Source organism: Myxine glutinosa, chromosome 13 (assembly GCF_964187855.1).
Source record: "Myxine glutinosa chromosome 13, kmMyxGlut1.1, whole genome shotgun sequence".
NCBI lineage: Eukaryota > Metazoa > Chordata > Myxini > Myxiniformes > Myxinidae > Myxine > Myxine glutinosa.
In genome coordinates this window covers 87,666,105-87,684,280 of record NC_136273.1, presented here as the reverse complement: position 1 = coordinate 87,684,280, position 18,176 = coordinate 87,666,105, and the positions used below count along the sequence as shown (strand labels likewise).

Below are 18,176 nucleotides of genomic sequence, written 5' to 3'. Positions count from 1 at the left end.
GAGAAAAGACGTAAAGAACAGGTTGGAAAGTAACAACAAAATGTACAGCCATTTATTTAGAAGGCACAGAGAAACAGAGACGAAGATACAGCTTACCAACTCTTACCTACTAATAACCCCGACTTGGCGCCTTCACACTCTGACACACTCACTCTCACACAGGGGAAAAGACACTGGTTAAGGCGTACTGATGTACGTGCTGAATTGCCTTGCTGCTGACCACGTGGTCTGGTTGTGCGTGGCCCGCAGTTCGATCGTGACGTGCAGCCTGGATGAGGTAAGGTCCGAAGCACGAACCGCTGCCTCGAAGTCGGCACGGACGAACTTCAGCACAGGTCGATAAGCTGCCACGTAGGCAGACAAACTTTGGCTCAGGTGAGTCATGGGAGAAGCCAACGCTTGCAGGTCAGCCAGATGGCGCAAAAGATCGGCAAAGAGGCGATGGTGGTCGACCAAACACAAAGATCAAAACACGTGTCATCTAGTGGAGCCAAAACAGGAGAGTCCAAAGCAGGGTGTCGTCCACATGGCAAAAAGAGAACAGAGCAGGAGGTCGTCCACGGTGGCAAAATCCACAACAAGAGTTCAGAACAGGTGGTGTAGCACAGCAAAATCCAAAAGCAAAGAGAGGGTCGTCCTGTGCACGCGAAATCCCAGGCAAGGAGAATGATAATGCGCTCCGCGTGGGCTTTTACCAGACCCGCCCACACCCTTCAAAATGTTCCAGAGCCTCCCAGTGGCTGAGGCTTGTCACATCATGGCGACAGGTTCCTGGCTCGCCATTGGTCATGTGGGCCGTGCTTTTGGTCACACCTTCCTGCTCATTAAAAATGGCTTCCCTTAACCAACGAGGGTTTGAAATCCTGTCTAACTTCAACGCATATTGGTTTTGATTACTACACAATGGGAAAGGGCTAATCTTTACATTCAAAAGAAAATAACTAACTACTGTAGGCTACATGTTGTCATGCAACGAATTATAGGGAGTTTGCCTTTATGGCACAACCGCAACAATATATATATATATATATATATATATATATATATATATATATATATATATATATATATATATATATATATATATATATATATATATATATATAGATATATATATATATATATATATATATATATATATATATATATCAAAATATATATATGTATGTATGTCTGTATGTATGTATGTATGTATGTATGTATGTATGTATACATATATATATATATCAAAATATATATATGTATGTATGTCTGTATGTATGTATGTATGTATGTATGTATGTATGTATGTATGTATACATATATATATATATATATATATATATATGTACTAGCTTGGCTCGGCTCGCTGCGCTCGCCTCACCGAGCGTCGTTACTGAGGAAGGGCTTATTTTAGCTGAGAATAATGACTGTACCTGAGTTGCTGTGTTGTCATGATTTACACCAATCATAATACAGACAATTATTTTGCACAAATGTATTTGTAATATACGTGATATCACATTTAATAAACAATTGAAGTTGAAAAAAAAAATTCCCCCCAAAAAATCCCCCCCCCCCCCAAAAAGAAAAAATGGAAAATTTTTCAAAAAAAAATACCCTTAGGACACACCGACGGGAGAGATATGTGCATACCAGAAGTTTGGTACGATTTCACAAAAGTTTGAGAAAGCAGTTCAGTGACAAGACAAGACATGACAACACAACACAGGACAGGACAGACGCTGCACAGATATATATATATATCTATATATATAAAACACAGTTTGTGTGTGTGTGTGTGTGTGTGTGTGTGTGTGTGTGTGTGTGTGTGTAATGTTACCGATAGACTCCTAAACGGAGAGGCTCACGTACTTGATATTTGGCACAGACATGGCCATTGAGCCTGGTAAGAACATGGCTGACCTAAAAATTGATTTCATAATATTTTTTAACCATATTTTTACCTCAGCGCATTTCAGCGAGGAATATTATGCACGGAATCTGACCGGTCGCAGAGCAGCACGCTGATTCGCTCAGAGCGATCACGTGGTGTTCCTTGCCGACATTAACTCAGTTATGCGTTCGCACGTATTTCAGAGCGAAAAGCAATTGCCTTTTTTCACATTTCAGCGACGAACATTGCCATTCACACCACACAGGTTTTTTTCCCTTTCATCTTTAGATCCATATTTTTTGCCATAACGTAGCGCATTATGGCTCTCTCGAGCTCGAGTTAGCCAATCACCTGGGAGCATGAGGCCACGTTGGCCATGCCCACGACAGGACGCAGAGTTGCAATCGATCGCTCAGAGCGATCACGTGATGTTCCTTGCCGCTCGATTGCGTTTTTTTCACATTTCAGCGAGGAACATTGCCATTCACATCACATAGGTTTTTTTTTCTTTCATCTCTAGATCCATATTCTGAATCGGTGGCAGAGCAGCGCGCTGATTCGACGATTCGCGCGCCCTCCCCCTCCCCCCTCCCCGCCCCCTCCCCCTCCCCCCTCCCCCTCCTCTCCCCCCTCCCCCTTCCCCCCTCTCTCCCCTTTCCTCTCCCATCACTCCCCCTCCCCCTCCCCCCTCTCCTCCCCTCCCCCTCCCCCCTCCCCCTCCCCCCTCTTCTCCCTCACGTTTATACACGGAATGCCGGGTACTTCCTCCCCCTCTTCTCCCCTCCCCCCTCTCCTCCCCTCCCCTCCTCTTCTCCCCTCCCCCCCTCTCCTCCCCTCCCCCCCGTTCCCCTCCCCTCCTCTTCCTCCTCCCCTCCCCCACCCGGCAATGCCGGGTACTTCTGCTAGCATTCCTCCCCCTCCCCCTCTCCTCCCCTCTCCCCCTCCTCCCCTCTCCCCCTCCCCCCCTCCCCCTCCCCCTCCCCCTCCCCCTCACACCCCTCTCCTCTCCCATCCCTCCCCCTCCCCCCTCTCCTCTCCCATCCCTCCCCCTCCCCCCTCTCCTCCATATATATATAGGTGGTGCTGCTGGCGGGCCGACCACGGCTCCGTAACCTTGGCCATGGCGAAGACCAGGGGTTTGTGGTCCACAAACGCCGTGAACGGGCGGCCCTCCAAAAGATGGCGGAAGTGGCGAACGGCCAGGTAAAGGCCGAGGAGCTCGCGGTCGAAAGCACTATACTTGCGCTCGTTAGGGCGAAGCTGCCGGCTGAAGAAGGCCAGCGGTTGCCAAGCCCCGTTCACCCACTGTTCATGCACAGCGCCCACCGCATAGTCGGAAGCGTCCGTGGTGAGGGAGATTGGTGCGTCGAGCGTCGGGTGTGCCAGCATGGTCACGTTGGCGAGGGCCAGCTTAGCACCCGTGAACGCCGCGTCCATCTCTGTGGTCCAGGCGATGACTTGCTTGGCCGGCTTGCCCCGGAGGGCTTCGTACAGGGGGCGCATGAGTTGGGCGGCGCGAGGCACGAACCGGTGGTATAAATTTACCATCCCCAAAAATTCCTGTAGGGCCTTGATGGAGCGGGGGCGCGGGAAACTTGTGACTGCCTCCACCTTTGTAGGCAGCGGGACGGCCCTGCGCTTCGTGATGCTGTGCCCCAGGAAGTCGACGGCCGTTACGCCAAACTGGCATTTCGCCGGGTTGATGATGAGGCCGTGCTGGCCGAGGCGCTCGAAAAGCGTGCGCAGGTGGACGAGGTGTTCCGCCCGGGAAGTGCTGGCGATGAGAATGTCATCCAGGTAAAAAAAAAAAAAAAACACCTTCAGAGGCCATTTTATCCCCGCAAGCGGGGGTTGGCCTTTTTCGGGGACCGTGGTTGTTGTTGTTTTTCGGTCCCCTTTTTGAAGCAATGTTTTACGGCCGGATGCCCTTCCTGCCGCCAACCCTTTTTGTCGCCTTTTACGACAAGCAGGGAATTACCAGTGAACTGGTACTCAATTAGCCGACCTCAGAAGGATGACAGGCTGAGTCAACCCCCCTGGCGTTAATTCAGCGATCGACCGGGATTGCGAACCCAGGATCCTAGGTATCCTAAGCTGGCACCCTAGCCGCTAGCCCAAGACCAGGGATTGAACATCCAGGTAGATGAACAGAAAGGTGAGATCGCGCAGCACACTGTCCATCAGCCGCTGGAAGGCCTGGGCCGCGTTCTTAAGGCCGAACGGCATTCGGAGGAACTCGAAGAGGCCAAAAGGTGTAATTACAGCCGTCTTCGGAACGTCGGCCGGCCGGACAGGTACCTCGTGGTAGCCCCGAATAAGGTCGACCTTGGAAAAGATCACCCACCCTGCCAAACGGGTGGAAAAGTCCTGTATGTGTGGTATCGGGTACCGGTCGGGGGTGGTGGCGTCATTGAGGCGGCGGTAATCGCCGCATGGTCACCATCCGCCACCTGGTTTGGGCACGATGTGCAGGGGCGAGGCCCACGTGCTATTCGAGCGCCGCACAATGCCCAACCGCTCCAGCGCGTCGAATTCCGCCTTCGCCATGGCGAGTTTGGCCGGGTCGAGGCGGCGAGCCCTGGCGTAGACCGGTGGGCCTGTGGTCGGGATGTGGTGTTCGACGCCGTACTTGACGGCGATGGCCGAAAACGTCGGCTGCGTGAGGGCGGGAAACTCGGCGAGTAGGCGGGAGAAATCGTCCACGGCCGGGAGCACGCAGGCTAGCTTGGTCGGAGCGGAGCCGCTCAATGAGCAAGCGAGCGAGCTGAAGGTCTCCGCGTTGATGAGCCGACGCCGTTTGACGTCGACCAAAAGCCCATGCGCACAAAGAAAATCTGCACCCAGCAAGGCCATGGGCACGTTCGCTGTGATGAAGTCCCACCTGAAGCGCTGGCCCCCGAAGCAGAATGCGACGCTGCGCGAACCGAAGGTGCGGATGGAGGAACCGTTTGCGGCGACCATGGCGGAGCCACAAAGCGCGGCCTGTTTGTCCTCCACCGAGGTGGGTATCACGCTCAGCTGAGCGCCGGTGTCACACAAAAAACGCCGCCCGGACTCCGTGTCCGTGATAAACAGAAGGCTGCCTGAATGGCCGACGCTCATGGCAGGCAGCGAGCGCCGGCCTGGTCGTTTCCCGACCCGCCGAAAGTGCATGGTGGGCGGCACGTTCTGGCCTTCTGCCCGAACCTGGCGTGGTAATAGCACATGGTCCGCTCTGGTGGAGGCTCCGGCGGTCGCGTCGGGTTCGGTCGACGGGGCGTCGCGGCGGCCGCAGCCGTCAGTGGGGCTGACTCAGCCGGTGGAGGCGCCGGTCGTGGCGCGGGCGTTGCCTCGCTCGGCCCAAGGTGCCATGCGGCCGCTCCGACATGCCGCCTGGCCGAGAAAAATTTATCGGCCTCCTTGGCCAGGGCGCGAGTGTCCATGATGGGCGAATTAGCCAAAGCTAAGCGTACCTGCCCGGGTAGCTGCTGGAGGAACAGCTCGCGGAAGAGGAAGTCCGGGCTGTGGTCACCGAGAAGAGCAAGCATGTGGTCCATGCTTTCGGACGGACGGGCCTCGCCCAGCTCCGGGAGGTGTAGTAGTTGTCGTGCGCGTTCGGTCTCCGTGAGTCCAAACGCACCGAGGAGTAGGCCTTTGAGCGCGCCGTATTTGTCGGCGTCCGGCGGGTGCTGTAGGAAGCTCAGGACCCGGGCCGCGGCGGAGGTGTTGAGCGTGGAAACCACGTGGTGGTAGCGCGTCGTGTCCTCCGTAATGTTCCGCAGGGCGAATTGAGAGCCCGCTTGAGCAAACCAAACGGCCGCGTGAGATTCCCAAAAGCCCGGGAGCTTCAAAGCTACAGCTGACTCCATCGCCGTGTTCGTAGAAAGGGGTCACCAATTGTGGGAGCTGTGCTCGCACGATAAAAATCGGACAAAATGGACGACGCCAGGAATGAAGTTTCTCTGAGCTGTTTATTCCAAGCTCACTCAACCGAACTCAAAAGCACTGAATAAGCCCATCGACTGGGCGGCAATATATATCAGAAAACCCAACACCAAAGCCACGCCTCTCAGGCGGGGCGTGGTATGCAAATAGATAAGCCACGTCTCTCAATGGGGCGTGGTATGCAAGGCAAGCGTTCGCCCGGGAAGACAAGTCTGAACACGCCCGGGCGAGTCCGGACACGTGACCGCTCGCGTCATCCGCCGATGCAAGTTAATTGTGTCATGCTACCGGTAACCGCTACAACCTGGTATTTTGGTTTTGACAGCTGTGCTCGTAAGGATGTTTGTGGTTTGTGGGTGATGTTGATGTTGTATTCACGTAGAATGCGGTTTGTGGTTTCAGAAGTGTGTTGTATGTATGGAAGTGCCACCGTGTGTGGAGGTGTGGTTGGATGGTTGTTGTTGTAGTTGGATTTCCGGCAACAAGATTTGATGAATGCATTTGGGTAGTGGTTTTCTCGCAGTAGTTGGATGACGTGCAGTATTTCCATCCGGTGTTGTTCATGGTCACTGCAGTGTGTTTTTGCACGATCTACTAAGCTGCGAACACAACTTATTTTGTGGCAGGTGGGATGGCCACAACGGTAATCCAATACTTTGTCTGTGTTAGTAGGTTTATGGTACACCTGCGTGTATAGCTTGCCATTGAGGCAGTGAGAGCACTCAGCGCACGATTTCTATCTTGATTTGGTGAGAAATAAAATAATTTGGTCAGGATGCTGGCGATAACTCACCTGCCATCTCACCTGTCAGAAAACATTGTAAAACTAGAACAATGTGACTGTGTCGCCAATATGCCTCCGCATAGTCCCACAATGGGTAGATGCCATCACTCTGCATATGTATGGGTCGTGGATCACGTTTGTGAAGTTTCGTGTTGATCGGATAAGGTTCGTTTTTCTATCCAAGATGGCTGCCAAACCACGTGACCTATGACATCATCATTTTCAATGATGGGCCCAGCATGGCATGGCTTTTGGGCCCAGCATGCCCCTTATAGCGAGTTGATCCGCTAACTCACGGCAATTCATGAACCGATCAGTGTTGCAAGGACGAAGTGTGATCGTTATCAGAACTGCTCAGTGAAGGTGATGCTCAGTCAAGAACATGATATATGATACAATTCCACTCACTGTTCCTAACATTTTCAGTTTTTGTTTCCAAAAAGTTGGCATCTCTAGAAATTCGAGGTTGTAGAGTATGGACTAAGAGAATAATAGAAGTTGGACACCAGAATGTTTTCCACTTGCACCATTTATGATCACTTAATTTATTTCTCCAACAACATCCCAGGACCATGCGGTTCCTCGTTGCTCGGCGGAAGTTCCGAGAGGCCTTAAGTCCATATGATGTCAAAGATGTCATCGAGCAGTATTCTGCCGGACACCTCGAGATGCTGAGCCGAATCAAGAATCTCCAACTCAGGTACAAAATCTAGAGATCTTGGAGATCACAAGGGTCTATGTAGATTGCAATTGATATAGATAGCTTCCTTTAAAATACAGACCGAGAAATGTGTGTACATACCTACCTAAATAAGAGACATATCTATAGACAGTACTGTATATATACGTATAAAACGGAGTTTGCTTACCTGATGCAAGCTCCACCACTCTCCTCACCAAGATGGGGAGGAACCGGAGTAAATTCTGGGCAAACGTGCATGTGCAGTCCAAGTTCCGCCCCATTGCTCAGCAAGACGGTGTGGGAGATCACCTGGTTTTATTTATTTATTTTAGTGCTGGTATTATAGATACTAGGACGTGCCCGTACGTGGGTGCCCGTTCCTTGCCAAAAAAAAAAAAAAAATGTCTTCGCCCATGCATGCATGGGCGTGCCCATGGGCCCATGGGCGTGCCCGTAAGTGCGTGATGTGACCGTACAATGAATGTATCGTCCCGACGCCGCAGCTCGGATGGCGCTGCAGTTAATCGGGCCTGTATCGGCAGAGTTATTATAAACGTGTACTACAATCGATCGTACCTTACAACAATCAACACAGATTGCAACGTCAAATAAATGAATACGCTCTCAAATGTGCCGTCCGAGGCAGCGTCTGCTCGCCACGTTCAGCATCAGTACGTCGTCACTATGACTATCCGTAAGTCCGGAAGTGACGTCCTCATTTGACTGTCCGGAAGGTCGCATATCGCAGTTACGATGAATCGCAAATTAGTTTTAATTAGTTTTAAAACATAGTTTAACGCCAACATAGCACCAAAATAGTTTGCCAACGTGAAATAAATGAATACGTCTCAAATGTGCCGTCCGAGGCAGAGTCTGTTCGCCACGTTCGGCACACGTGATAGCTCGCTGCTCTCTGATTGGTTGAATCGTTTTTTGGACATAGCTCGGTAACTACTTCTCCGATTAATATGAAACCTTGAAAAGGCACATCCTCAGGTCCCCAGCAATATATCTGGCAAGTTTCAAGTATATCGGACTCGTGGTTGTCGAGAAACAGCGGTCACAGACAAACAGACAAACACACAGACAAACACACAGACATACAGAGATTACTGGAATTATAGATAGATGTCAACACTCCCCCCTCCTCACTCCCTCATCTAAAAGTCCGAAACCATCCACAACTTTTTGAGATATCGTGTGAAGAATTGTTTAAAAATTCTCATATCCGGATCCGGATCTTCACCAAAATATAATCAATTCATTCCACGTTCTCGGTCCTCTACAAGCCTTGACATTGTATACAAAAAGGAGTAGGCGAGTTATCATTGGCACTCTGAACAAATGACAAATCCCTGGTCTAATTCCGAATGTCGGACATGGTCAGCTGGTTCGTGAAAGATTTGGGCCAAAAAAAACCTGGGAATATAATAGATTTGGGTTGTTGTAGTAGTGTAGTAGTGTAGTAGTAGTTGTGGGCACTCCTATCAGTAGGCCTGGAGTACCCTTCTCGGCACATTTTGTGTGGGCAATGTGGTGCGGCAAATTCTTCGAAATGCACAACATTCTATTGATCACAACATCTCATAATTTAGAGAAGGTTTGATTATACTATGAAGATAAAGGAAGATGATTTGTAATACCGGCTACCACCAAGGGTGGCGATATTTTCACCACATATACTGTTTCAATACTATAAGAGTTTGTCTGTCACCATTTTTCTCAGACATGAACAAATGAATCTTCATCAAACTTTGAGAGGTTCATCATTGAGTTCCATGGAGTGTTTTAGGCAAAAAAAAACTTTGGAAAAAGAAAGTTGGATTTTTAAAATCGCTCCATATAGTGTTAAGCCTTTGTAGCTATGTGAATGGTAATATGAAATGATCCTCAATGCCATTAGTGGGTGTAGGGAAGTGTTTTAGGCCCCCACAAAAAATGAAAAAAAAAACAATTTGATTTCTTCAAAATGCCAACACGATTAGAACAGCACCGGGCAATGCCGGGTACCCACCAGGCAACACCGGTCGGGTACCTCTGATAGTATAACAAAAGTAGCCATATACGCATCTGCTCCATTATAGATGAATATGAAAAATACAGCAATAAATCATTTTTTAGCTCATCTTTGACAAAGTTGAGAAGAGCTGGTAATGATGTCATTTAGTCAATCAGTCAGTCCTTCCTTCTGGCAATGGGTCCATTAACATTTTTATCGCCACGATACTCTCTAGGGTGGACAATATCCTGGGCAGGGACGGAGGAGGTGAGCGGCCTCCGGTCTTTAGACCCTTTCGACCTCTTAGACCCTCAAACCCTTTACATTCCTTTAGGGATTAAACTTTGAAAGTTAAGGGTCATTTCATGGACAAAAACGAATGGAACGTTTTTCACAATTGATGACCATCATCAATTTCATCAATCCTACGTTGTTTTCACTGCGTGAATATAATCCTGCTACCCCCTGCGGGCCCCTAATTTTACATCAAATCAAACTGAAAATCAACTTTACCACCTAATGCACCCCGACTATGACCATCCTCCAATCCCTCCATTGGGAGACGAGCGTCTGTTCCACTTGGGACTATTCTTTGTTTATTTTATTGTTTTCAACTGGATATTTGGTTGAGTGATTAAAATTGCATCTTGATCCCCTGGCTGTTGTGGGTTCAATTCCTACACCTGTTTACTCTCGCCAATGCATAATCGGCAAGTGTAGTGAGTATGCCTAATACCCCTCAAAATGAGTTAAGGAGGGGGGGGGGGGGGGGGTCTTCATGCTTGTACATGTTTGTAGAGTACAAATGCTCAGTATTCTATCATGATTGCTATTTAAAAGGTTTCTTCACCGGACCATCCTAAATCTATGGCCACGATACTCTCTAGGGTGGACAATATCCTGGGCAGGGACGGAGGAGGCGAGCGGCCTCGCGGACGTGACAGAGGCTCCACCAGGCCCGGGATCCGGGAAGACCAGAGCATGATGGGGAAGGTTACCAAAATGGACAGACAGGTAAGATGAGCATACACGCAGAACACCTTTTTGTACCAGAACATGCGATCATTTTATGGCAACACTTCAAAGTGAAATATTGCTTTTTCACTTTATTGTGACAAGAACCGTCAAACACACTCGCCCTCTGATGATGTGCTAATTATTTCAAGATCCATAGCTCACTTGAGACGCATCGACACTATTTGCAACCACCCTGAAAAAGAAACCTCATTAGCTCGTCCACGTGTGTATTCTTTGTTGTTATCTCCATATGTGTGTTTCAGAAGGTGGAACGGAGTCATCCCAGGGCTCGAAGTATCCACCTCCGTTTTGATAAGGGACGGTGATTCATGGACCATGCTGGGAAGTTTTCTTGTTCTCAGTTTTGTTCCGAGGGTTCTTTTCAGGATCGTCACTGAGCCTCGGACATTTACCAACCGTAGTTCGTTTGTAGTAATATTCCCACGGATGATTTGTTCGATCTTTGTAAGGTTCTTCTTTTTCATTCCCCTTGCCCCAATTATCGCTGGCACAATTTCGGCACTCTTCAGCTTCCAAGATCTTTTCACTTCATTCTTGAGATCCTGCCATTTGGTCATTTTCTTGATTTCTGCGTTGTTTAGGCCAAAATCGACTTGTAATGACACCTCGATTAGCAAAGCCTTCTTTTCCTTTTTGTATCGAAGTATTGTCGTAATGCTTTGTCTTCTATGTTCATACTCGATGGGATCATCAGGTCCTATGTGAGTGTTTTTCCCTTGTTTTCAGTGATTACTTTTGGTTCATGTTTCCATGAGTTTTCTGGAACTGGGATATTGAGATTTTTGCAGACGTGCCAGTGGATTACTCCACGTACTTTGTTGTGCCTTTGTGTATACACTTTCTTTCTGATGAGTACTTTCTGTTTCCGAGTTGCAGAACCTATACTTAACCATCTGGCTCAGTCCCGCCATGTTTTTTAATCCATTGGTGTAGTGTCCTTGATCTTGGGCATTTATTATTATTTGTTCTCCATCCCAGTTGAGCTGACCTCTTCCTAGCCATTACAAAGGTCCTTCTTTGTCTATCCACACTCTGTCCTATTATTTTTTGTATTAATCTGCTCTTTTGTCGTTCTCCCAGTTGTTGGTGTACATTTGTTGATATTTATTTTTACATTTTTCTTTTTTTGCAATCGCTGGGGCCGTATTTATTGCTGTTTCATTTTCCTGTGTGGCATCTTCTATTCGCACCTGTTTTTAAATCACCTGAACTTTAGTCCGGTGAGCTTATGCGATCGAGCAGTGTCTGTAGGTAAATGAGTGAGTGAGTGAGTCCGTAAACACTTCAGTCATTATCGCTTGAACCAAACACAGGTTTTGATGAAACTTGGCGACGAGCTTCATATCTGATGTCTAACGAAGGTGTATTTACCGCAACGAAGTCTGCACCCATTAATGAGGGTTACGGGGGGGGGGGGGGGGGGGGGGGCGGTTGGGGTGTGTACCACCCAAAATAGGTACTTGCTCTCTTCTCCAAAACTACACACATGATTTCATTGAAACTTGATCACAACCTTCATCGCCCATGATGTACCAAAGTTTGTTCACGGCATTAAAAATATCAGGGTCTGTGGGGGGTTTTGGTGACTGTTGCTCCTGATGCAGGTGAGCTTCATGACCCACCTCGGTCCTATTTTTGGAAATTCTTTGCAAGGTGAGTTAGGGATACTTTTTCAGGTTTATTGTGTTCATGTTTGTTTACAAATTGCATCCGATAATCTGTTGAGCATTTCACATACTCAGATAGTCCTGCACTCTTCGCTTTGTGCACCTGGTTGAGTTCCAACAGGCCGCTCCATCCCTCTCGCCGCGGCAGGTACATCGTCAGGATGCACTGGTTTTTGTAAAACATTTTGTGGATGGTAAGGAGTTTTCTTGTTTTGATGTCTAACTTGTTGATTTCTGATTGGGCCCAGTTTATTGTTCCGTAGTTATATTGAATCACTGGTAGTGCGAGCTGGTTTATGGCTTTGATTTTGTTTCTTGGGGAGAGGTATGTTTTCAGGATCAGCTTCATTCTACATAGGTCTTCTTTGGTGATTGTTTTGCGCATTTGTTTGTGACATATTTGGTGGCCCTCTTCTATTCCGAGATACTTGTATAATGCTTCATTTTCTAACTGCTGTATTGTTGTTTCAAGGTCCATTTTTATGTTGTCTGTTTTTTGGTTTATCTTCTACAAATGTGCACTTGGCGCAATTGTCTAGTCCAAGTTCCATTTGAATGTCCTCGGAAAACCGTTTTACTGGTTTTACTTGTTCTGTCAATTTTTGGTCATTTGGCGAGAAGAGCTTTAAATCATCGATGTATATAATAGATGTGTCACCTTTCCTGTTTCTTTGGATGTTCCTCTATTGGTTGTTAGGCTGTATCCGTGTCCTTGTTCATTGATGAGGTTACTTAGTGGGTCCAGAGCCAGACAAAACAGAAGGGGAAAAGACTGTTTCCCCGGAACATCCCATGCCGTATCTTTACATCTGGTATTTCGATTTTTCCTTCTGAGTGCTGGAATATCAATGTGGTATTCCAGAGCTCCATTGCTTTCTGAATCGGTTTGATTATTTGGGGATTGATTTTGTATATTTGCATGCATTTTATAATCCACGAATGTGGGACACTGTCAAAAGCTTTCTTATCGTCGGTCCAGGTGGTGGACAATTTAGTTATTTGCATTTTGCAATTTTCAAGTATGGTGTGTGTGTGTGTGTGTGTGTGTGTGTGTGTGTGTGTGTGTGTGTGTGTGTGTGTGTGTGTGTGTGTGTGTGTGTGTGTTCAGGCCATAACTTTTTTTTTTAACCATTTGAGCTTTTGTCATTAAATTTTGAAGAAACCTTTATCATGAGAATATGGAGAAAACTAATTAATAAATTTCACATTTTTTAGCTGTTGTTTTCATAAGGTTTAGTTCGAGTAAAAGCTGATGTGGACGGGCTTTGCATTCTCAAATGCTTTCCACTTGTGATTGAAATTAAACGATAAAGCACATACAGTACCTGGCAGTACAGCCCAAGTGGCAACGTAAGCAGCAATCGTCTCCCAGGGGTTCTCGTCGAAACAAAGATGTCCCGTGGATCCACTTTACGCTGCCATTTGCAAAAGCTGTGATTACCACGTAAAAGAAATGATGATATGCATTTGTGTAAATTGTTTCAATAAAACAGGGTCGTTTACTGGATAACAGGGATAGTGCTGCACACGATATGGATCAAAGGGGTTTCCCCATAAAACACGAAGAAACAGACACGTTCGTCCCTGTTTACGTCGTTTATAGCCACTCACACCTTATTCTCAGCAGTGGGTGTTTACTGATACCACATGCACACTAACCTCAAAGCTATCTAGCCAGGGTTTGAATCCTGACCCAACTGTAAACTGTCGTCCTGGTGTTTCATAGGCAGGGTGATTCATCAACGTGTGTTCTTTCCCTCGAATGGACGTTAACCAGACGTCCCTTCTCCCAGCATTAGTTGGTAGACGTCAGAGATCCCACGGTGTCCTTCATGAAGAGTAGGTGAGCTATTGCCGGCACCATGAACAAAGTACAAATTCCTGCCCTAACTCGTGCTGGAAGAAGTTTGACAAACAAAGGTGAAACAAACCATTCTGACGTGTGTGTGCGTGTGTATATATATATATATATATATATATATATATATATATATATATATATGCTTTTCCTGCTCGAAATTGGAGTGTGCGGAACAGAAAGGAGGAGGATGTGTGAGAGAGTGGCCCAGGCTGTCTTGAAAGGCTGACTTTGGATTTGGAGGAAATTTATCGAGGCTGGTGGAACGGTGTATGTGTAGGTTGAGTGTGTGGTGGTTCTTTCAGCCCAACTGGGTATGGTTGTGATTGAAAGTGGAAGAGAAATGGAGGTGTTTATGGTTGTTGTTTTCAGCAGTGTTTATGAGGCTGGTGGTGTGTGTGTGTGTGTGTGTGTGTGTGTGTGTGTGTGTGTGTTCCATTGTGTTTTGTTGTTGAGTGATAAAGGTTATACGTGTGGGTGCTCCACCATGTTGGTGCTGTGGATTCTGAGTGGAAGGTGTTGTTTTGTTGTTGTAGTTTGTGTTCTTGTTGACTGGGGGTAGGGGTACATATGCATCCAGGTGTCGTTGCTGCATGTGGAGGCATATGTGCCCCTGCTGGCCCACCTTGGCTGACCGTATCGAGTTTGAAGGGCCGAAACGCGATGATGCTGAGGACCTCGACTGAGGACCCGTTCAGTTAGGCACACTTGTGACCAGGTGCGTTTTGAACTTATATATATATATATATATATATATATATATATATATATATATATATATATATATATATATATATATATATACACACTACATGGCCAAAAGTATGCGGACACCCCTTCTAATTAGTGGATTCGGCTGTTTCAGCCACACCCATTGCTGACATGTATATGTAATCAAGCACACAGCCACGCAATCTCCATGGACAAACATTGGCAGTAGAATGGGCCGTACTGAAGAGCTCAGTGACTTTCAACGTGGCACCGTCATCGGAGGCCACCTTTCCAACAAGTCAGTTCGTCAAATATCTGCCCTGTTAGAGCTGCCCCGGTCGACTGTAACTGCTGTTATTGTGAAGTGGAAACCTCTAGGAGCAGCAACAGCTCAGCTGCAAAGTGGTCGGCCATACAAGCTCACAGATCGGGACCTCCGAGTGCTGAAGCATGTAAAAATAGTTTGTCCTCGGTTGCAACACTCACTACCGAGTTCCAAACTGCCTCTGGAAGCAACGTCAGCACAATAACTGTCCGTCGGGAGCTTCATGAAATAGGTTTCCATGGCCGAGCAGCCGCACACAAGCCTAGGATCACCATGCGCAATGCTAAGCGTCAGCTGGAGTGGTGTAAAGCTCGCCGCCATTGGACTCTGGAGCAGTGGAAATGCGTTCTCTGGAGTGATGAATCACGCTTCACTATCTGGCAGTCTGACAGACGAATCTGGGTTTGGCGGATGCCAGGAAAATGCTACCTGCCCGAATGCATAGTGCCAACTGTAAAGTTTGTCAACTGTAAAGTGAATGCATCGTGTAACAAAGTGCCAACTGGAGGAGGAATAATGGTCTGGGACTGTTTTTCATGGATCGGGCTAGGCCCCTTAATTCAAGGGACGGGAAATCTTAATGCTGCAGCATACACTGACATTCTAGACGATTGTGTGCTTCCAACTTTGTGGCAATAGTTTGGAGAAGGCCCTCTCCTGTTTCAGTATGACAATGCCCACGTGCACAAAGTGAGGTCCAAACAGAAATGGTTTGTTGAGATCAGTGTGGAAGAACTTGGATCGGTGTGGAACTGGGACAGCAACATCGAGAGTAACCCAGTTTTAGGACCGGCAGAGAAGATAACTGAGAAGGAAGTTGACGAAGCTATAAAAGCAATAAAAAACCACCTTGAGAGGCCATTTTTCCCCGCAGAGCGGGGGTTGGCCTTTTTCGGGCACCGTGGTTGTTGTTGTTTTTTGGTCCCCTTTTTGAAGCAATGATTTTGCGGCTGGATGCCTTTCCTGCCGCCAACCCTGTTTGTCGCCTTTTACGACAAACAGGGAATTACCAGTGAACTGGTACTCGATTTGCCGACCTCGGAAGGATGACAGGCTATCAACCCCCCTGGCGTTAATTCAGCGATCGACCGGGATTCGAAACCAGGATCCTCGGATCCTAAGCCGGTACCCTGACCGCTAAGCCAACACCAGGGCTTGAAGCTATAAAAGCAATGAAGAGTGGAAAAGCAGGAGGGCCGACGGGAGTTGTGGGAGATATGTTGAAGGCAGCGGGAAGTTGGGGAGTGAAGAGAATGACAGAGATCTGTAATTTGGTGGTGAAAGATGGCCACATTCCAGTGGATTGGGAACTGAGTATCCTCGTCCCTCTATGCAAGGGGAAAGGTGACGGTCTGCATTGTGGCTGGTATGGAGCGATAAAGTTATTAGAGCATGGAATGAAGGTATTGGAAGGGGTGTTGGAGAGGAGGATAAGGAAGAAAGTGAAGATCGACGAAATGCAGTTTGGATTTATGCCAGGAAGAGGAACGACAGACATGCTTTTTATTGTAAGGCAGTTGCAGGAGAAGTGCATGGAGAAGAGGAAGAAGTTGTTTCTTGGGTTTGTTGATCTGGAGAAAGCATTCAATAGGCTTCCACGCGAAGTAGTGATATGGGCATTGAGGAAGTTAGGAGTGGAGGAATGGTTGATCAGAGTAGTGATGGCAATGTACGAAAGTGCACACACAGCTGTAAGGACGAAGGACGGGAACAGTGGTGAGTTTGAGGTGAAGGTGGGCGTGCATCAGGGGTCGGTACTAAGTCCACTACTATTTGTAGCTGTGATGGAGGTGCTGGCTCGGAATGTAAAGGAGGGTTTACCGTGGGAGTTGTTGTATGCAAATGCTCTGGTGTTGATTGCCGAAAGTATGGATGGACTGAAGGAAAAGATGAACAAGTGGAAGGAATGTATGGAGACAAAAGGTCTGAAGGTGAATCTCGGAGAAACTAAGGTGATGGCAAGAGGTAAAGCATGTGATGAGGTGGAAACAACTTGGAGGTGGCCGTGTGCTGTGTGCAGGAATGGTGTCGGAGTGAACTCCATTCAATGTACAATGTGCACTGAGTGGGTTCATCAAAAATGTAGTGGTCTGAGAGGGTCATTAACCAGTGTGGCAGCTACATTCAAGTGTAAGGTGTGCACAGAGGGAGTTGCAGATGGAGGAAATGTAGAGTTGGATCTTGGAGACGGCGTGAAGCTGGAAGGTGTTGAAACATTTTGCTCCCTCGGAGACATGCTGAATGGAGAAGGTGGATCAGACTCGGCAACTGTTGCTTGAGTGAGATGTGCATGGAAGAAGTTTCGGGAACTGAGGAGTGGCGTGCTGACTAGGAGGGGAGTGTCGTTGAAGCTGAAGGGAAAGGTGTATGCTGCATGCGTGAGAAGTGTTATGATTTATGGGAGCGAGACATGGGTAATGAATGGAGAGCAGCAACGAAGGCTGGAAAGGGTGGAAATGCGAATGGTTCGGTGGATGTGCGGAGTATCGTTGAGAGAGAGGAAGACAAATGATGAATTGTGAAAGATATTGGGAATAGAGCCTGTGATTGATGCTGTGAAGAGAAACAGGTTGAGATGGTTTGTCATGTGTTGAGGAAGGATGAAAGTGACTGGTTGAGAAGAGTGATGGAAATGAATGTAGAAGGAAGTAGAGGACGGGGAAGACCGAGAAAGACTTGGCGAAAGGTGGTGGAAGAAGAAATGCGAGCGAGGGGGTTAACAAGGGGAGATGCAGAAAATAGGGAAAAATGGAGAAGATTTTCATGGGGACCGCAAGGGTAACCCCTGCTCGACCAGGGAAAATGGCCTTAAAATGCCTGTTGTTGTTATTGTTGGTGTGGAAGAACTTGACTGGCCTGCACAGAGCCCTGACCTCAACCCCATCGAACACCTTTGGGATGAATTGGAACGCCGACTGCGAGCCAGGCCTAAACGCCCAACATCAGTGCTCGACCTCAATTAATGCTCTTGTGGCCCAATGGAAGCAAATCCCCACAGCAATGTACTAACATCTCGTGTAAAGCCTTCCCAAAAGAGTGGAGGCTGTATAGCAGCAAAGGGGGGGACCAACTCCATTTTGTGTATATTAATGCCCATGATTTTAGAATGAGATGTTCGACGAGCACATACGGGTGTGATGTTCGGACGTCCACATACTTTTGTACATGTCATGTCATGTCATGTCATGTATGTGTGTGTGTGTGTGTGTGTGTGTGTGTGTATGTATATGTATGTATGTATGTATGTGTATATATATATATATATATATATATATATATATATATATATATATATATATATATGTATATATA

At 47.4% G+C, this 18,176-nt stretch overlaps 1 protein-coding gene across 1 annotated transcript in view; it reads left to right on the top strand.

The window, feature by feature from the left end:
• Window positions 1-18,176, top strand: part of LOC137439100 (potassium voltage-gated channel subfamily KQT member 4) — a 333,803-nt gene that overhangs the window by 302,420 nt on the left and 13,207 nt on the right. Inside the window, exons 11-12 of the mRNA XM_078767763.1 lie at window positions 7,153-7,284; window positions 10,153-10,279. Coding sequence (XP_078623889.1) covers window positions 7,153-7,284; window positions 10,153-10,279 — 259 coding nt within the window. The remainder of the gene's footprint in view (window positions 1-7,152; window positions 7,285-10,152; window positions 10,280-18,176) is intronic.